General features: G+C 35.5%; 2 protein-coding genes across 4 annotated transcripts; both read left to right on the forward strand.

Moving 5' to 3' along the window:
- Positions 1–4,672, forward strand: LOC111370939 (UDP-glucuronate:xylan alpha-glucuronosyltransferase 1-like). Its single transcript, XM_022992847.1, has 7 exons — positions 1–98; positions 214–291; positions 1,418–1,624; positions 1,910–2,034; positions 2,626–3,267; positions 3,417–4,067; positions 4,290–4,672. Exons 1-7 carry the CDS (start codon positions 1–3, stop codon positions 4,670–4,672), a joined length of 2,184 nt encoding a protein of 727 aa, XP_022848615.1.
- Positions 4,673–17,464: 12,792 nt separating this feature from the next.
- On the forward strand, positions 17,465–21,066 carry LOC111408391. Of its 3 annotated transcripts, none has more exons than XM_023038158.1 (4): positions 17,465–17,666; positions 19,309–19,552; positions 19,666–19,770; positions 20,102–21,066. In XM_023038158.1, exons 2-4 carry the CDS (start codon positions 19,363–19,365, stop codon positions 20,839–20,841), a joined length of 1,035 nt encoding a protein of 344 aa, XP_022893926.1. In that variant the 5' UTR covers positions 17,465–17,666; positions 19,309–19,362; the 3' UTR covers positions 20,842–21,066. The 3 variants fall into 3 exon arrangements, with proteins under 3 accessions (XP_022893926.1, XP_022893935.1, XP_022893929.1); XM_023038167.1 differs by having other exon boundaries at positions 19,320–19,552; XM_023038161.1 differs by lacking the exon at positions 17,465–17,666 and having other exon boundaries at positions 17,673–19,552.
- Positions 21,067–22,142: the final 1,076 nt, after the last annotated feature.

Raw genomic sequence — 22,142 nt, forward strand, 5'->3', positions numbered from 1 at the left:
ATGGAAATTGTAGTGGCATTTTCAAAGGTAAATTTGGAGAGTTCTATTACAGCGTTTCCAACGTATGAATGGCTCTCGAGAAGGAATCACATATTCAAGTTTCTGAAGCAATCTTCGTGCAATATTTTTCTTTTAAACGACCCTATGAAGTTATTGTTTATTAAAGTTTGTGGGCCTATGATGTCATGACCTGGATTCTATATTGTATTGCAGATCAAATTATCACGTAATTCAAACTGATATTGCAGTGATAAATTGTTCCAGAAGTCTCATGGATACTAGACAAAGGATGTGAGTTCATTCCTGAATTGGTTATGTTTCTTATCCATGGATAACATTCAATCTTATGTAGTACTTCTCAATTGTCTTAACATTCAATCTTATGTAGTACTTTAAGCCCCTCATGAACTTTTTCCTTGGGAAAAATGTCACAAATTCGGTACTTCGTCATACTAGAGGCCTACAACTGTTGACTAGAAAGATAAAGACATTTGGAAGGTTTTGATCATTAGATTATGAATGCGAAGGTTTCGTATGGTATCATATCCGATGTAGTAAAGAACTCTGTTCAAGTCCCACCCGCCGTAAATTTGTGAACATTCATCTGCCTCTTAAAAAAAAAAGAAAAAAGAAAAAAAAAATCATATTATGTGTCTATGAATTGCATATGAGGGGTATTAAAAAAACAAAAAAGAAAAAATCATTTCCCTTTTAACGAATAAAGCTTTTAGATAAGTTGTTTTAGTATAGGAAGTAGTTCAAAAAACTATGTAATTGACATGATGAAGTGACAGAATAACACAACGGCTTGTTTGTTAAGTCAGACTAGACACACTTGAAAATAGGCAAAACCAAAATAAGTCCGTTCATGTTAAGAGTTGGGGTCCATCTTAATAAAGTTAACCTTGTTAAGAGGAGTGGCCCAAGATCTTTTTAAGTTGGTCAATATTTCAGTATTTTACCGATGTGAGATTATTTTTCCTTAACATGTCCCCGCAAGATGATGGCTCATTTTTTGAGCAGACCATCTTGAAATCCGTGTGCTCATTTTTGAGACTTAATCGGATTGAATAGCTCGTTGGAGCATAATGGGCTCTGATACCATGTTAAGAGTTGGGGTCCATTTTAATAAGGTCAATCTTGTTAAGAGGAGTGGCCCAAGATCTTTTTAAGTTGGTCAATATTTCAGTATTTTACCGATGTGGGATTATTTTTCCTTAACAGTTCACGTGACATTTTTCTTAAGATATGACCAGTTATAACTAATTTAACATGTCAACTCGACGTGCAAAGATACATATAAACACACACACACACATTCAAGGAATACTGGTTCTTACTGTTCTTATTTATTTGTTTATTATGGATTCAGTTCATCTTGTTTACTCTAACATGCGTCTACATGCCCTATTAACAGAGATGATGCATATAAGAAAAGGTTGCAGAAAATCAAATTTAGAAGTGTTGAGAATCCTTTCCAGTTTGCCATTGCAGGGAAGAGTACTAGAATCAAGATCCACCCACTAAAAATTGTCCTGATTACCATTGTTCTTGGAACACTTGTAACAATTCTTTCATCTCCACCAGTTTATCAACAGAAAAGTATATTCCACAACTTTTCCAGGTAAATTTTACATTCAATGACTTTTTTCGCTTCTGCATCAACAACAACAAACTAAATCTTATTCTCAGATAGGGTCGACTAAAGGACTCCTTTTTTGGCTGGTCCTTTCAATCCATTAGAATTCATATCATAGGATGTGCTAAAATTTATTCTGGCTGTCAACTCACCGCAACTCTGTTATACGGTTGGGGCTTTAGGCTATAGGATTCATGTGCATAATCTTAACTGAGCTTGTACAAGTCTTCTATTTTGATTCTGTCTTAATGGATAATGTCCCATTTAAAGTTTTAGTGCACGGCCCTTCGAATTCGAGTCAGATATTCTTCCATTGCAGGCTTTAAACTCCCTTGAACTTGTAGAACACATAGAAGCCCCGTGCTTTTGTTCAAAAACATTGTTCGAGAACTTGTGTAGAGAAGACCATAATAGAAGCAGACCTTAAGAAAGGGTAATTGACACAAGACACCCCTAACCTTTAGCTCTATTGACATTTCTTTGCGAACTACGACCTTTTCATTTTTGAGGAAAATCCCCCTATATGACATTTTCTTTGTGGAATACAACCTTTTTTTCCATTTTCTCAATAAAGCCTTGTGAAATGACGAATATATCGTCCTCTTTAAACAAAACAAAAAGAAAATAAAAAATAATTAATTAATTGCCTCCCAAATTTTTCAAAATAAATATACAAATGAACTCCAAATAATTAATTAAAAAATTAAATGGACTTATAAGTTAGTTTTTACATTTTATTTAAAAAATTAAATAAATATTTATTCGTTTTTATATTTTATCTAAAAAATTAAATAAATAATTTTCACTTTTATTTCTTTTATTTATAATATTATTCACATGTCAGTTAATTTTTCATCTTCTAAATCGTTATCAATTATTTTTTTATAATTAGTATTAGTATAAACTATGTACACGTAAATCAAATGAACGACGAGTCAACGACAATATCATCAAATATATGATCGACGCTTTTCAATAATGCATAGCTTATATATTGAAGCCACATTTTGTGAACAGGTGGATATGGGGCGAGTTGGATCCTCGATACGTATCACATTTAGACATCAATTGGCATGATATTTTAAGAGCACTGGAGCAGTTACCTGAAGATAATAAGATTCGACGAGTAGGACTTCTCAATTTTGATGAGAGCGAAATCCATCAATGGAAACAGCTTATTCCCACGGCTAATCACGAAGTTCTACACCTGGATTATGCCCAGAAAAACATTACTTGGGATTCCTTGTATCCTGAATGGATTGATGAAGAACAGGATGACATAGTTCCTAGTTGCCCTCGTCTATCTAACCTTAAAGTCCCAAGACATCGCCCTGATCTTGTTTCTGTCAAACTCCCTTGTCGTAATAAAGTGAATTGGTCGAAAGATATTGCTCGACTACACTTGCAGATATCAGTGGCTGGTTTAGCTGCCTCTTGCAAAGGTAGATACCCTGTTCATCTTCTTTTAATTACAAAGTGCCCGCCGATACCAAATTTGTTCACGTGCAAGGATCGAGTTGTTCGTGTTGGCAACATGTGGTTATATAAACCGAACAAGGATGTGCTTAGAAAAAAGCTTCAGCTTCCAATAGGATCATGTGAACTTGCACTTCCCCTTGGAGCCAAAGGTAAGTTCTATCTAGTTTCGCGCACTAAATATTCTTGATACCAAATATGGGATTTTGCCAAACGTCAAACTTGATTCTTTGATAACATCACGAAGTGCGTGTTACTTAATACTCACTAATCGTATAAAGATTTGTTTGGCACATAACAGCACAGGATTACACCAGAAACGGGCAACGAGAGGCTTCCGCTACCGTCCTGCACTCGGCCAATGTCTATGTGTGTGGAGCCATAGCTGCAGCCCAGAGCATCCGCATGGCTGGATCCACCAGGGATCTCATTATCCTTGTCGATGACACAATCAGCGAATACCACAAAAGTGGACTCGAATTAGCAGGCTGGAAAATCCGAATAATACAAAGAATCAGAAATCCTAAGGCCGAAAAAGATGCCTACAACGAATGGAACTACAGCAAGTTCAGATTATGGCAACTTACAGATTATGACAAAATAATCTTCATCGATTCCGATCTGCTTATTCTCAAAAACATCGATTTCTTGTTTTCGATGCCAGAAATCTCTGCAACGGGGAACCATGGAACACTTTTCAATTCTGGAGTAATGGTGATTGAGCCATCGAATTGCACATTCCAGTTTTTGATGGATAATATTAATGAAATTGAATCATATAATGGTGGAGATCAGGGATACCTGAATGAGGTTTTCACATGGTGGCATAGATTTCCAAGGTATATGAATTTCTTGAAGAATTTTTGGGTTGGGGACGATGAAGAAGTAAAGCAGAAGAAAATTCGGCTTTTCACAGCAGAACCACCGGTTATTTACGTTCTTCATTATTTGGGTAATGTTCTAGCCTTATTTCATGTAAATGGTGACATTGTTTGTATTCAAATCTCATCTCAATTATTTTGTCTCGAAAGTAAGGTCATCCAGATGAGATTAGCTATAAGTTTGGCATGTGCATAATTTTTCAAGAATAGACAGTTGCGAAACTTGATTACACAATCATTCTAACATGTTGAACCAACTCATCTAAAAACTCGAGTATTCGTCGTTTCAACAGGTAACAAGCCATGGATGTGCTTTCGTGACTACGACTGCAACTGGAACACAGATTTCCTACAAGAATTCGCAAGCGACATAGCCCACAAGAAGTGGTGGAAACTTCACGACTCCATGCCAGAAACACTCCAACAGTTTTGTCTATTGCGATCAAAACAAAAGGCTCAGTTGGAATGGGACAGAAGGCAGGCTCAAAAGGCAAACTATTCTGATGGGCATTGGAGAATCGAAATAAAAGATGAACGCATTGACAAGTGCATTGATCCTCCGCATAATTGCAACTGGCGAGGCATGTTGAATCATTGGGGAGAGACGCAACCGGCAAACAGTGCAATGCCTATTCCCACTCCACCTGCAATAAATATAAGCTCTTTGGGATTTTAAGCTTGCTTATTTTGAGATTTTGTTTTAAATTTGAATGCTATATGATATAGTTTTATTATAGATGCTTTCAGGGTTTTCTTTGTTTTGTGTTTTCAACTACTTTACATAAGATCTTTTCTACATGGAAGATCAAGTAGAAAGGGTAGTGTTAGGCGAGTTTGATCGGCCGACCCTTTTGATGTAATCCTATGCCAGCAAGCTATAGATCGAACACAAGACAATCTAAATAACCAGAGACCTAGCACGTCCCATAGATTTATATTAGGTTGGGGCTGGCAGCTGGCTGGGTTAAGCCAATGTAGTGCTCAAAATTACTCGTAACAATGCATTATAGTCCTAACATATAACGAGTTATTTTTAGCTTAATATGCATGAAACGTGCAACGATCATCACAGTTTTCGACATCAAACCAACCATCTCTCTTCACTGAATACAGTTGTTTCCGCAGTGGATCTTGGACACGGGGCTGGCCACTTCGAGTTACATACTAGACCATGTTTAAAGACAATAACACAAGTTAATGCCTATATGTTTCATTCTATACTCAAAATAGCATTTCTTGACATTATGATCTCCAACCTCTAATTTTTATAGTAATTGGATCTCACTGATGGATTATGTCTAATTTTCTGATCAAATATAATGGGACACAGTGTTTTAAGGAACTAGTGGACAAAATAATAAACAAAAGGAGAAAAACATATAGTCCCTATTTGGGAGAGATTACAATCAGATTTTTAATTAATTTTGATAACAATTGATGGAATATGTATGGTAAAAAAGTTGCATGCTCTATGAAATGGTTAAAATTAATTAATAACTTCGACTTAGATTTTAACAATTTTTTAGCGGTACCAAACAGAGGCATAAACTTCTTTCCATCTTTTGTGTAGCATAGCTCCCAATTTTAATACTTGCATTTCTCAATTATTTTTCTTCTTTGATCCTGTTGTTCAGTTGCATTCAGTATTATTTACAATACATTGACAGCATGCTTAGCACAATTAGACCATGCAAAAAAGTGAAACTAGATGCAAATGCTATAGCTTGCATGCAGTGGTGATACAGACATTTTAAATTAGGGGCCCAATCGAATTTGCAAAAAAATTATGAAAAAGCTACGAGCGCCAATTTTTTCAACTCAAATGTGAGTGCCAGCTCAACATTGCAACTCCTAAACGCACATAACTTTGTCTTGAAAATGTTAAATTGGGATCCATAAACAAATTCAAACTTAAACTAAACATAGAAAGTCAAACAACTCCTTTCCCTTCCATTCTCGAATGAAAAAAGTGAAATTATGCCCCATCTCCATTCTGAATTACCCGTGTCCTCTTACATAACTGCAAAGCAAATCATCTATTGCATCAATAGTGTCTTAAGTAGGGCTGGGCAAATCTCCCGAACCGAACCGAAAACCGAACCCGACGGTTCTTGTCAAATTAAATACCCAAACGGGTATCTGAATTGAGAACCGACGGGTACAGTTCGATTCTCGGTTCTAGACCTAGAATCGAAGAACCGAATAAGAATCGAATCTTTGTAATTTTTTTTTATATTGAGTAAATCAAATTATTTTAATTTTTTCTAAACAAATTAACAAATTAACGATTTCTAAATCAAAATTTTTGGCCAAATAATTTGTTTCATTTCTAATTTTTTTAATTTTTGGTCCAATTACCCATTTTATTGTTTCATTTCTTAGCCAAGCAAGATCAAATCCACTAAATAACCCTAAACACCAACACCAAAGTGCATAACGTTGTCTCGACTCTCGCACTCACTCTCGCAGTCTCGCTAATATTCCAAAACCTATACAATTATCGGTCGACACTGTGACCTCCGATCGAAACTGTGACATTCACCAACCGAAACTTTGATCGTAGCGATCATTTGAACAAGATAGTTTACTAGTCTCTAACATTCCAAAACCAATAAATGTATCATTAGTTGTATTTATATAATGTTGTTATAAATGTTAAAAAATTTAATTATAGTACAGAACCAAACGGAACCGAACCGAACCCGAACGGTTTCATAATTATATTTGGACCCGACGGTTCCATTTACTAGATACCCGAAAAGTTCGGTTCGATTCGGTTCTCTTTAGAACCGAACCGACCCGCACCCACCCATAGTCTTAAGACCAAAATCCAAGTCATGGATATGCAAACAGAACACATGATTCATGACAAATGGCTGGATCTAAACCCCGGTTTGGACCCTACTGTCGGGGTACCAATATTGCTCGAATAACACATTCCAAAATTCTAAAAATTATAATTAAATGTGCTACTACTAAAAATTTAATTTTAAAAAATAAAAAAATACCACCTTTCTGTGGCTCTCTAACTCTCTAAAAGGAAAAGAAAAATTGAAAAACGTAAATTAGTAAATAATTTCTTTTTCTTTCCTACAATTCCTCATATACAGAAACAGATTTTAACAGCCAATGACAAAAAAATCTGGTGTGAAAGCAGAAATTAAAATGAAAAAGTAGTGAGTTTCGTGTTAAATCCTACAATTATTTAGAATAAGAACATCAAAGCACAAAGCTTAAAACTTTCCTAAATTTACAACAATTTCAATTCAAATCAAACAAAACCCTTCTATTTTCACCCCAAATAAATATCAAGTGAACCTTCCACAGATGCAAATAGATACAAACATCAATGTATAAAGACAAAGAAGCTCACATACATATACACATGCACAAGAAAAATTGAGCGGATATTGACTATCGATTGGGTATGGTGAAGCACACTTAAATAATGATTTGAAAATCGAAGATGAAAGTGCTATTTAAATTGTATGTTGTAGAAGAGAAAATCAAACAAAAGTAGATGATGAATTATTTAAAAATCAAGCCGCGCGATTTCGTCCCCACGCATGCCCTCCGTCCTGCATCGTCGTGCCTTTCGACGGTCTCGTTTCCGAATGATTTCGCACCTCCCGATCGGACGTTGGGAAGTTACGGGGACTACGTTGCAGCGTGCGTCTTATGCCTAGGCCAATCGACCGACACGCCGCGCGGTTTCGTCCCCACGCCTGCCCTCCGTCCTGCATCGTTGTGCCTCACGACGGTCTCGATTCGGGACAATTTCGTACCAACCGATCGGACATTGGGAAGTTGCGAGCACTACGTTGCAACATGCGTCTTATGCCTAGGCCAATCGATCGACACGTCGCGCGGTTTCTTGCCCCCGCGCATGCCCTCCGTCCGGATTGTTCCTCCCACTCTCGTCGGGTCTTTACTCCATTTCTGGACCGAAATAGGCAATTGCCGGGAAATCCGAGGCCATCTCTCGACGCGCAACGCGATTTCGTGCCCACGCATGCGTTCCGTTCGGGTGCTTTCTAAGTAAAAAATGTCAAAAAATTGGTGGGGCATGTGACCCACCATGCTCCACCCCATTCCGCCCCTATCTGCGTGCCTTAGTATTACTATCACCACTACGTACAATACACCTATAGCATGTTTAGTACCATTAGGTAATACCAAAATTAAAATTGATACAATGCTATAGTCTGCGCTAACTCCATTGGTGCGGGGGCGTTATTAAAGACCACTTTGAAAATGTTGTGGCAACTTTCACAAAGAGAGTGGATGGTGTTTCTCCGCAGAAGATGCTGAGGCACTAATCCTACGAATGTGCTTTTGTTCTGCTAGAAACTTTGAGCTCCAAGTTGATTTTTTAAAGTTCTATGTTATTAGAGTTGTAAAAGGTTTGAAAAATAAATCCCATTGTAGTATTCGATTCTGATACTTTTTATGTGTTCTCTGAAAATTGAAGTAACCCATAAACTCACTATATTGGTCATTGTTTAGAGTGCCTTTATGCAGCTTTAAGTCTTGTTTGAGCTACATTCTTAAACAGTGATTTGAGATCATTTCAACCACACATTCTTTAATAAAATAATATTGTACGCAAATTCAAAATATTTCCTTATTTTTTAACCACACATTCTCCATCAATATATTATTGAAAAATGCATTCTTATATCATCCCAAAGTAACATACGATTTTATTTGAAGAACCATATTACGACTATTGGAGGAAAAAGCAAGGCAGGTGATTCAACCCCGCTACTGTGACTTTGACTTCATTTTCCCTGAAAAACTAAAATCTCCATACTTGTCCCTCCATAAACCCTAATTTGAAAAGCCAAAGAAACGAAGATTCAATGAACACTATTTAAATATTATCTGTTGTAGAACCAATAGTAGTCAAATTCGAGATTCATAGGAAAAAATGAAGCGCAGCACTGTGCAGATTAATTGGCACGAAACCAAGCCCATTTTAACCCTAGATTTCCACCCCCTCTCCGACCTTCTCTGCACCGGCGACGCCGACTTCGACATCAAGGTTTCTTTACTTTCTTTCTTTCAACCACCGTTCCAATAATACTACAATCTGAAGATTTTTTTTTTTTTCCTTTTAAATTTAGTTTAGAGTAAAGGTTTTTTGTAAAGATTTAAACCTAACAATAACTTGGAGAAGAAGAGAAGTAATCACACGTCCCAAAAATCTCCCTTTTTTCATCGAGCTCTTTTGATATGACATAGTAAAAGCGTGAAAGAAATGCTAAAACTCTTTGCCAATTAAATTTAATTCTGGCCGAAAAAGACATTGTTTATATTAATAATAAATGACACTGTTATTTAATTTGAAAATCCTATTAGTTGTTACTCTTCTCTTCCTCCTTCCTGGTCTTGTGACTATGTTTATTCTTCTAGTTCCAATTCAACTGCTTCTCCTCTCTCTCGTAACATCCCTTCCCTTTAGACCAATCTTGTATCCAAGGTTCAGCTATCAGTGTAAACCTGATCTGGAATCGCTAAGACTGGGACTTCCTTTTTTCCAATTTTTTTTTTCAATAATGAGACATGAAAGACTGGATTAATCTATGCTCCAGCAGGTAGCTCAAGTTTGTAATTGACTTTCCCTACTTTTTGAATCACTTTATATGGGCTAAAATACTTGGAAACATTTTTTTGTTCACCCTTTTAATCACTGAGCATTGAGGATAAGGTTGGAGCTCGAGGCATAACCAATCCTCCAGTTGGAACTCCCTTTCACTTTTGTGGTTATCTATATAGAACTTTATCCTGGTTCTAGCTTGTGCCAAATTTTCTCTAAGATTTTGATTTATTCTCCACCTTTCTTGTAACAATTCTTCTACTGCTGCCACATTGATTTGTTGGTATGGACCTAGTGCTAGCTGAGGTGGTTTAATGCCATAGAAAGCTTCAAATAGGGTCATCTTGATAGAGGTATACGGGGTGGTATTGTACTACCGTTCAGCTAAACTAACCCATCTACACCACTGTTTGGGTTGCCTATGAACCATGCATCTAAGGTACATTTCCAAACATTGATTCAGTCTCTCTTTCTGCCAAGCCAAAAAAACACTTGTGAATACCTTATCTCTATCTGAAATTATGTTTTGTGGCATACCATGGAGTTTATATATGTTATCTAGGAATAATTTCGCTAAGTTTACAGCAGAGAAAGGGTGTGATAGGGTTAGAAAGTGACCATACTTAGTGAATCTATCAACTATAACTAATATGGTATTCTGTGTACCAAAGACAAGTAACCCTTCAATAAAATCCATAGATATGTGGCTCCAAGCATATAGTGTGGTTAAGGCAATGGTTGTAACAACCAAGGTATGCAACATGCTTTCCTTTACATCTTCGGCATGCATCACATTCCAAGACTTCTTGTTTGATTTCCCCCACCATCCCAAGCCAAAAGAAGTGAGATTTAGCTCTGTGTATGATAGCTTGAACCCTTAAGTGTTCCCCTTCTTGGGATAAGTAAATGGCCCTAATCAGATTCTTTCTCACCTTTGTTCCAGAGCCAATATAGATTTTGGACTTATACTTGAGCAACCCATTCATTTAGGTCTAGTCGAGTTTTGATTTCTCGTCAAAAAGAAATGCAGCAATTTTGCTTTTAGCTTCTTCATCATCTTGGTAACTGGTACTTCAATAGGTGAATATTTCATTTCAACACATACCAGTGTTCGGCTCAAGTAATAGAGCGCATTCTCTTTTTCTTTATTATTGACTTGGACAAGAAGTGCTCCTAAAGAATATTCTTGTACTGTAACATAAAGAGTCAGTGGTTTTTCTAGAACTACAGCTGTGAGTACTGGTGGATGGAATAGATATTGTTTAATGCTTTGGAAAGTATTTCTACAATTATCATCTCACTCAAATGGTACATCTTTCTTTACTAATTTGTTGAATGGATGACACCGTTCGCAAGGTTAAAGATAAATCTTCGAATGCATGCAAATTTTCCTTGAAGGCTTTTTAACTTTTGTACATTTTTTAGCTCTGACATGTAGATTATTGCATCAAAATTGACTGATATATTTCAATGTCCCGATGTTGAACAATGAAGCCAAGAAATTTCCCAGAGATGACACCAAATATACACTTCAACAAATTCATCTTCAGTTGATATCTTCGAAGCCTTTTGAAAATATCCTGTAAATTTTGTAGATGATCATCATATTTCTTTGTTTTAACAATAAAATCATCCACATAGCATTCCACGTTCTTATACAGCATGTCATCAAAGATCTTTTGCATAACCCGCTGGTAGGTTTGCCCTGCATTTTTTAATCCAAAAAACATAACTTTGTAATAATATATGTCCTTAGGAGTACGAAACAATGTAAGTTCTTATTCATCTGTATTTGGTAGAGTCCAGAAGATCCGTCCATGAAAGATAAGACTTCATTTCTAATAGTTACATCTACCATCGACTCTATTGTCGAAAGTGAAAAATCATCTTTTGGATATGCTTGATTCAGATTCAGAAAGTCAACACGGACTTTTAATTTAACATTCTTCATTTATACAAGAACAATGTTCGCAATCCAAGTTGGGTACTTGACTTCACTATGAATTCATTTTAAATAAATTTGTTGACTTCCACTTCAATTTGAGGATTCAGTTCTGTTTGAAATCTTCTTTGAGGCTATTTGATCCGTCAAACTCCATGTCTTACTACAAGGGGATGCACTGCAACCTTTGGATCTAACCCAAACATTTCTTTGTAAGACCATGCAAATACATCTTTGTATTCCTAAAGCAAATGGATGTACTCTGATTCCTCTTTTTTACTGAGGAGAGCACTTAAAAACATTGGTCTCAGGTCTTCTTCACTCTCTATGTTCAATTGTTTCAAATCATTCATAGTAGTTTGTCCCTCTTCTTCAAATGTAAGTGAGGCTGGTTCGTGTTCATTTGTTGTGGCAAAGTTTGCAGACTCGGATTCTGAGTTGGAAGCTACTTCAAAAGTTATGTGATTGATGGAGACTTCTTTCTTATCTTCACTATTCCTTAGGGATGGATAAAATTTTTGATATTTTTGTCTTCTTCTTGATCGTTGAGGCTTTGGACTTGGATCATACGTTTTAATTCCAAGTCAAGAGAATGCAAATTGTCTTCGAGATGACTTTTGAGAAACTCGTACGACTTTATCAATTTGAGTAGATGAAGAAAGATCTTCACTTAAGCTTTCAAAGGCAGAAGCTTTACCTTTTATTTCAACTACTGTGGAAAGTTCTCTTTCTAATCTTATAAACACTGAAAATCTGGTATTCTCATTTTCAATTTTACCAAACACTGAAGTTTTTGGCTCTTCTAATTTCTCTCTGTAACTTCATATATTTGAATCATAGTTGGGTTTGAGGACTTTTATCTTTCTTGGTGGATTTGGATCATATTCTAAAACATATTTAGGTCCCGACATGAAGGATCCATCAAAATCAGAAAGGATACGCCCACCCTAAAAGACAACATCAAGATCACAAAATTTGCGAGGCTCTCATTTTCCAAATCTGAGATTTTCAAACAACTTTTTGACTTGAGGATTATAACATCTTTTGAAAGTCTTTTTTGATTCATCGGCTCCTTTAGTACCCGACATGTCTTGTTTGTACGAGTTAAAGATACACAACTTTGATATGTTTGGAATAGATATCGAAACTTTCAATATAAATTTACATTCTCCTAGAGCTGCCATGAATTCATAGGGCAAAAACAATATTGGAATACTTAGTATTGGAAGTTAACTCTTTTCTCAACACTTCAACATCGGCCAGTTCCATTTAAGGTCTTTTGCCTTTAGAAAATCCTTCAGAAGTGAACTTTGATTTACCTTTGATAAATTGATGAGGTGGAGCAATATCAAATATATCATCATCGTCTTCACCTCCTTGAATTTTGAATTCAGACATGGTCAATCTTGCAGAATTATATTCTTCATCTTCCATGTAAAATTTAGCATCAGCAAAATGAGATTCTTCTTCAAAGAATGGTCTGAACTTAGCTACCACACATTTGACTTCTCCATCTCGGTTACATTTGAAGCACTGGGGCCAAGTCGAGGGTACCAATTCAGTTTCATGCAGCTAAACATGTTCAATGAGTAACTCATAGAATGTTTTAGCGTTAATGACATGGAAGATAGTTGAGGAAATTAACTCTCCTCTTTGTAGCTTCAGATGAGTCATGCTAATGACCTTTCTGGTTGAATCCTTGAATCATGGTCTTGCTCCCAGATAGATCACCAACATTAATTTTGATTGTCTTCATTGTTTTGACTGACTTAATGTTTACAACAGATCCACAATCGATCATTAAATGAGTTATCCTGCATTCTCAAATATAACCACAACCGTACAGTGGTATATTGTGAAAGTTAGAACCCAGTTGTAAATCTTCATTGTCTAATGTGATGGTGGTCATACAGTCTTATCAAGTTGTGGATTCAATATATTCTAAGACTTTGCCTTTGTATTCTTTCGGATCAATCGATACCGCGACTAAAGACGTGCGATCATCAAAAAAAGACTGAGAGACTCTGTCCTGATACGTTCTTCGTTTCATTTTTCTCCTCTACATTGACAACATTTGAGGTAAAACATTTCTTGTCAAAGAAATCCTTAGAAAAATAATCATCCAGGGTTGATAGTCCAGAAAGAGCGTGTAAAGTCAGTACGTTGATTTAGTAGATATTCTCGATCTGACTTTAGACCTTCTCATTTGGTTGTTTCTTGGTCTTGACTTCTCATTATAAATACCAAAATTTGGGAATAGTGGATCTTTTCCATGACATCTTTTAACAAGATCCATGCCCGCTGATTTTCTTCTAGTGTTACTTCTTTATTAGGCTGGACTTTTGCACACAATGTTCCCAAATTTGGTTCTACAAGAGGTATAGAATGTGATATTTTACATATATTGTCTAACATTTTGTCTTTCTCCTTCTTGCTTATCAAGGTAGACCAATCATTACTGATCTCATTTTTCGACTTTGAATCAGAATCTCAAACATCCAAGTCATCTATCATAATTTCGTAGAAAATTGGACAATCAGGTGCACGTGGTCTATTCATCCCTAGATTGACGTAATTGATGGTAATTTATCCGTTTACCTCAAATTCCACAGGATGGCTCCTTCTAGAAGTTGAGATCCAAACACTTTAATCGAGGATTTACTAGCATCGTAATTACGAGAAAACACATATTCTTTCTTTGCAATTGAAATTAGATCAAATGATCCTAATGAAACGATCGAGCAAACGATTACTGTATTTTCTCCATTTTCAAGTTTGATATTATTTTCTTTGTCTAAGCAAACGATAAAATCTTTTAGGACGAAACATTTTTCCACTAGATGGCTAATGATTCTATAAAATTTATAATACTTAGGATGATCAATCATACCAACTTCCTCAGGTCTCTTTGATATCGGAAGTTCGATTATCTTCTATTCGAGGAGTTGATATAGAATTCTCAAAATTTTAGAATCGGAGAATATGTACAACTTCTCTTTAAGTTCTTTCAGAGTCACATGACCTCTAATTTGGAATTGTCCTTTGTTTAAATCTGAAATCTGGCTCTGGATTTAGATTTGAGCTTGACCTTTGGAAGGCTATCTTTGCAGGGATAGTGAAGATTATCATAGCTTCTTCGGATGTACCTGCCTTACGTCCTTCTTTATTTCTTTCTTGTCATGTGGATCACTTGGTAAGTAACTCACATGCATTGCGATTTGAAGCTCTAGGTCATGAGCACGTGTTGCCAACTTTTCGAATGAATGTGACATATTTGCTTGGAGATTATAGAGTAATCCCAATGCATGTCTTGTACACACATATTAATGGAAGATATTTTGCTGATTCATTCTTTTCAATTAAGCATGAGGTTTTTTCAGCGTTCAATGTATTCTACAATGGGCTCTTCCTTGCTGTGCTTCGCTCGAGCAAGATCTGGAAGGCTGGCAATTCGTCTAGTACTGTAAAAGCATGTTAGGAATTCTCGCTCGAGTTGATCCTAACTGTCAATTGACCCAGTTGGTCAATCCACATACCGTTCAAATTGGCACCTTTGAGGAAGAGTACGAACTATTTCACAATGGTATCATTGTAAGTGCCTACATTGTTACACATCTCAGTAAAGTGAGCAACATGTTGCTCTGGGTCGCCCTTCCCATCAAAATACTGAAATTTTAGAGATTGGTAACCAAGTGGCGTATTTATTTCATCGATTCGATGATTATAGGTCTTGGCATACACCAAGGAGGATTGTAATAAACTACCATACTAGTTGCGAATGATTGAAGTTGTTGGACGAATAGAACAGAAAGTTTAGTGGTGTTACGCAATATGTTTTGAATAACTGTCTGATCATGCATATATTGCTTCTATTGGCATTCTTAGACTTCTAGATCTTTAGCTTTGGAAGATCTTGGGTTTTCTTGATCTTCTTTAACCAACGAATTTTACAACTTTAGCATGTGCATGAGTGCAGCAATTTGTGCATCTTCTTCATTTAGTGATTTTGTTATTTTTTTCAATGGCTAGAGCCATTTGTTGGATTCGGTCATCTAAGCCCAATGTCACTTTCATGATGATCACTGGCCCAAGTAATTCTTCCGATAAAGTATTGTCTCCCTACCTTTGCAGAGAAGTGGCGTATGAGGATCTAGACAAGGTTCTGTCATTGAAGACGGAGTTAGAACGAGAGCTTTTCGCCGAACTCTTGATCTTTTATGTTGAACGAGAGCTTGGCTTTTTGAAAGCAATTTTCATTTTGCCTTTGTTGAAGAACTTCTTTAGTGGCTAGACCAGTTGAGTTTTCCCAACTTTTGTTTGGGCTCTGATCATATGGAATAGTTCAACAAGTGTCTGTTTAAGATAATTCATAGTTTGCTTTGCCTTTTCGCTTGCCATTGTTGATGTAGTAGTTAAAACTTGAAGATTCTGATATTAAAAGATGAGAGGACAAGATAATCCCATTGAGCATGCTAAAAAATTTGTACAAAGGATTTCGTGTATTGAAATACAGAAATTGTTGCAAATTTTATTTTTTTAAAAATACAATGGGATATTAATCTTCTTGTACTTGCAAAATTATAAAATTCTCTTATTAATAATATGAATGTTTGAAGACGAAGGGTCACGTGGCTTGAATCCTGTACTTCGAGATTTGTTAATAATTTGATTTGTCGAGAACTTGACTTGTTCGACGTTTGGATCTTAGGGCTTGGATTTGCACTTCGGATCTTAGACTTGAACTTGATTTGATTTAAAGAAAACTTTGATCTTCTTGGACTTGACTTGGAATTGTTTAGAACCTGTTTGGCCCCCATTACAGGGAAAATTTAATGTATAGAATAGTATTTTTTGAAAAATGAGTGGTTGAAAAAGAAAGAAAAATTTTCGATTTACGTATAATATTATTTTATGGAAGATTGTGTGGTTGAAAATAGAAAAGAGAAAAATAGAATGTAATGTAATGTAATTTAATGAAAATCAAACAAGGGCTTAATTTGAAGAAGATTTTGATTTTCTTGATGTTCGTCGAACTAACACTTGAGAGATTTATTCTCTTCCTTCGGTTTTAGGATTTCTTCAGGGTTTCGTAATTTCCTTCTGCTCCTTCACTTGTGAAATGTTATGAACCTTTGGTCCAATTTATACGAAAGACCAATTTGGAAACCGTCCAATTAACTTTAATTAAAAAGAATAATTGAATAATTGTGGATTTAAAACGGTATGATGGGCCTTTAAATTTCTATGTGCTCTAGTCGACTTTTTAATTTAATAAATTTAATTAGGCTAATTATTTAGATCGTCAGAATCCATTATTTTATTTAATTTTTTTATGTGTACATATATAAACATAAAAGAAACAAAAGGACATAAAACAAAACAAAAACACAAATTCAATACCATGATGAAAAATTACCAAAATTTAATATCATAGCAATATTTTTTTTTAAAAAAAAAAAAGCATAAAATGTGGTTAGTAAGGTGAAGTTTCAATATTTTATAAGTCTAAGCTGGCTGCGACGCCTGAGCAATGTCTATATATAAAAAATAGTAAAAACGTGATTAGACAGCAAGGCCTCGTTTCGCATCTATACGAAGTTTAGACAAGCTTCTTAGAAAATTAATTAAAGACTCGTTTGACATAACTTTTGAAAAGTTAAAAGTTACTTCTATAACTAGTTTAGTTAAAATAGTTTTTAGAGAAAATTATCCTTAGTGAGTATACACATGAAACTCTTTCATAAAAAGCAGAATTTTAGTGAAACAGCCCTTAATAGTCCAATTGTCACAAATTGAAGTTAGTGATTCAATACAAATTTAACTAAAAGTTGAGTGACCGATAATGAAATTTTCCCAATTTTAATTTAATTTCAGTACAATATGACTCTGTCCACTGCTGCTGGATACAACGATTAGACCTCTCTCTTTACTGTTTTCACTTTAAATGGATTAAATAATCCACATCCTCCCTTTAACCTTTTCTTTTAGTTCCCCTCTCTCTCTCTCTCTCTCTCACACACACTCGCGCACACACTCTTTCGCTAACTTTTCCATTATATAAATAACGAAAGCGTAATACCTTCCTTGTTAGTTATCAGCTACTAAATGTATTCCGTATTCTAAATTACGGTAATTTTCGTTTAACTTTTGTTAATTTTTGCAGTATATATTATATTGCGTTTTGAATTTTTTCGTCTCTGTAATGATTTTGAGTTTTATGTCTATGTGTATGCTCCGCGTTTGTTGTAGTATTGTAGATGTCCTTGTTGAATGTACCCATTAGTAGCATAAAGAAAAGCAGCTGTAGAGTAACTTTGTTTGCCTAAATGCCTTGCAGTTATTGGAAAACTTAGGTGGAGAGATTAGAATGGAACTTTCATTAGAATTACGACAGAGTTTTTATTTTTGAACTTAATTTTTTGTTTTAATCAGTAATGCATTAGTTAATTTGCACTTTTTTTCTTTGTATCCTTTAGTAGTGTCCGGTTTTTGAAATGCTGGTGCAAAGCTTCATTTATATGTTGTGGTTGTTTTGTACTTGATTTACATCGAACAAAAATAAAATACCGATGAAGGTCGATTTATGGACAGAAGCATAATATATTGGTCTAAATCATGAGTGGTGAACAAGAAAAGGGGCTGACTTTATGACTGTGTGATAGTTTAGATTTGTTTTGAAAAACATGAATGAAAATCCTAATTATATTTGAGAAGATGCTAAATGAAGGAATATGAAGTATACAATTTGAATATTCATTTTCGATTCTGTTTTGGGTGTCAGATTTTTAGGAAAATATTAACTGCTAGATTCAGAGCACTTTCCCGGCTAAGCTTTTATTAGATTATAAGATGTGGGTTCTATGATATGTGTGACTAATAAGTGAGTAAAAGTTGTGGGCACAGTGAGTGATAAAAATAAAGGTTGACCAGCTTCTAAGCAATTATAAGCTTTGCTAAACACACTCAATGTTATGCATACTAAAAGTAGAAAGCCTCGTAACTTTGAGCCAAGTACTAATCATGCTATGGTCTATAGTGAACCTCAACTTGCAATTGGCTGCTAACTGAAAGAGAGTTATGCTGTAAGAGAATTTCATGAAGTATACATGCAGATTAACTTAGCTTCTCCTTGGCCTGTTAACAATTTGCAATAACGGTACTCCACATCATTTTTTGGTCTTAAACTGAGTCAATTCGTGTGGTTTCACTTTTCTTGTAAAATTCATTATGGGATGCAAAATGCAGATGTGACCTATTGCATTTCTTTCTGTTTTCATAATTTAGAAATATCCCAGTTAATGAGAATTTTTATAAACATATGTAGCCATCCTGAGAATCCCATAGAGAGATATCACTGCATTTTGATGTTTCGCAAGCCTCATTAATGAAAGTTATAATTTTGTGCCTTTTGTTTGCTTCATAGTTTTCACCATCTATTTGACCAGTTAAGCAGTTGATGACTTAAATTTCTATTTATATTCACTATAAAGTTCATCATCCTGTCTTTCTGCTTAACCCAACTAAGATATGAGAGGCTTAAATATACTGCTAAAAAACTGTTGACGGACGTCATGGCGTTCCTTGTGACCGCTCAGATTAGTATTCCTCTATTTGTTGAAATTTGAGAACATTGAGAACTAAGTCCTTGGAGGAGATGGTTTTTCTGGTTTTAACTATGATGATCATGAAATATTTAATCTGTAACATTTCTTCTCACTAGTATTTAGAGCGAGTGTACCTTTTGCCTTTTATCCTTTTACTTGTGATGCAGTTTGAATATAGGCCTTACCCTGGATGCACCTGAAGATTTCTATCCATCACTTCAATGGATTTTAAAATGAAGCCAAGAACTAATGAGGTTTCTCGGAGGTCCAGAGGTTTGCAGGAGGAGGGCCCGAACTGGGTCCTTATTGCGGGCAGTGCTCTGTTGAGTACATTAGCAATTCGCTTGGGATATAAGGTGAAGCAGGTCCTTGACACTAAAAAGCCTGAAAATAGTAATAATAATTTAAAAGGTATGAAAATATGAAGGTTATTTTTGAGTTTTATTATTTATTTATTTATTATTATTATTTTATTTTTATTTTTGTACTTTCTTTATGCTTTAAAAATGTTGTTTATAATGCAGGGAATGGAAAATCTACTGATGAAAATAAGTCAAGCAGCTTCCATTTTCAGCCAAGTGCTTATTGTTTTCCAGACCACGTGGATGGTTGTTATAACAGTTATTCAGGCACCGACTTTCACCAATCTAAACTTAAGTAGTTTGGAGGGTTGATTTCAAATGTTACTTCATCTTGTATAATTTTTGTTTTTGAGTTCTAAATTGAGCTTAAATCTCACGCTTTTGCATACAAATGAGGATTTTATTTAAAGGTTCAGTATTTTGACAGAGTAATCATATTTGGCTAACATCACCAATTATCATGGAAATCATTGCTTTAGAATCATTAATGATGTATTTAAGTGTAACAAAATTGTATTTGTGCCTGTGGGAGTGGTTACTATTATATTCTTGTTCAACCAATATGTAGTAATATTTTTTTGGTGCTTTGGTTAAACAGGATCAAGAAACGTGGTTGAAATAAAACAGCAGGCCAATGGCCATATGGTGCCTGAACATGAAATGGTTCTTCCTTTAGTGACTCGACCTGCTCCCGAGTTTAGCAAAGAAAATGGTGTTTTATGGGCATCTTCTCCTGATCATCTTGAGCTTCCACAGAAGCCATTCCACCAATCAAACAGCTCGGACTCGCTATGTGTCTCCGAATCTGGATCTGATATTTTCAGCAAGCGAGAAGTTATACAAAAGCTGAGGCAACAGTTAAGGAGACGAGATGACACCATTCTTGAAATGCAGGATCAAATAACCGAACTTCATAACTCACTTAACTCTCAGCTTTCATGTTCTTCCCATCTGCAATCATTGCTAGATGCTGCAAACAGGGATTTATTTGATTCAGAGAGTGAAATTCAGAGGCTAAGAAAGGCAATTGCTGATCATTGTGTGGAACATATAGATTCTAGATACAAACCCCCTGCAGTTCCCATATGGCCAACTGAAGGGAGGAATGGCCATGCAAACGAGTATCTTGAAGTTGAAAACAGTTCAATGTATCCGAAAACTGGTAAAGGAGAGAGGGAAAAGATTGAAATGCTGAAGAGGGAAGTGAGCGAGTTGAAGGAAGTAATAGAAGGAAAAGAATACCTGCTGAGTAGCTACAAGGACCAAAAGGCCGAGCTCTCGGTGAAGATCAAAGAGTTGCAGCAGAGATTAGATTCTCAACTTCCAAATATTTTGTAGTCTGCTTCAGATATTTTTGCATGTCTGTTTTCTAATCTAAAATAGAGTCCCCGATTTTTCGGAATACATTGCTCTGTTTTCTTTTTCTTTTTTTCCTAATTTTTTTCACTTCTGCATCTTTGTGCATATCTGAAAGAGAGAATGAGTTGTTTATAAAAGTCATACACTAAAGCAAGCTACATTCACACAATTCTGAGTGTGAAATCAAGTTTTGTACTTTGGACATGTTCAAATGTTCAACATGCATGCAATCTATATATGCTTCTTAAAAGTATGCATTTGGAATTATATTTGCCACTGCAAATTCCAGGTTTTCCTAAATAAGAAGGGGATGCTAATGTAATCCTATCACTGGAACATGACGACGGCCTATTTCATTAGTTATTTTCAAAACAATGCTTGGGGCAGATTCTCTAACCTCGTAATAAAGGGCTTGATTGTGTAAGTTCTGTTGGTCATTGCTTCTGGAAAAAGTGATTACTTCACCCGGGATCAAATGGCTTATTTTCGTAAGATAATTTTACTGACTACAATAATAGACTATACGTATAAAGGTAAAATGTATTCCTCATCACTAACTCAAGGCTTAGCTTATGGGTTTATAACCAGTCGGGTACCTCCGGTAATAAGTTGGTTTTAAGGATGAATTATACCAGATTGTACTACTTAGCCTCTGTTTGACAACCATTATTTAGATAAAATGAAGTTTTGAATAGTGATTTTTTTAGGAAATGTGTGGTTAAAAAGTACGAAAACTTTTGTGTTTACGTGTAGAATATTTTGTTGTCTGAATGTGAGGTTAAAAATGGGTATGTAAGAAAAGAGTTGTGAAATAATAATGGTCGAAAAAGGGCTTAATGAGTCCTCTATGTTGGAGTAGAATTTCATACAACTTTATGGCACAGAAGCATTACATCTGTCCATATCAGAAGAGGTAATTATACCAGGTACAAGACTCCCTTTCCATCCTGTGTGAGGTTGGTAATGAAAAGAGATTCTTAACAGAAACAGTTTTACAAGAACTCAAGAAATCTGCATAGTTAAATCGAAAGCTATTTTACATTTAGTGGTTCTTCCAGGACGGATCCAGAATTAGATCCAATACCGGGCTACAAAATTTCAAACCAGGTTACTACGCGAAAAAAAAAAAAATTACACATAAAAAACTGGTTTTTTACCTAAAAAATACTTTAAAAAAAAGTTTTTGGGCCTGAGTGTGGGGAGGCTACAGCCCAGCCCAGCCCAGTCCCCCCTAATCCGTCTCTGGTTCTTCGTGATTCTTTCTTGCTAGTTTGATTATA

The sequence above is a fragment of the Olea europaea genome, chromosome 2 (genome assembly GCF_002742605.1).
Source record: "Olea europaea var. sylvestris chromosome 2, O_europaea_v1, whole genome shotgun sequence".
Classification (NCBI taxonomy): Eukaryota; Viridiplantae; Streptophyta; class Magnoliopsida; order Lamiales; family Oleaceae; genus Olea; species Olea europaea.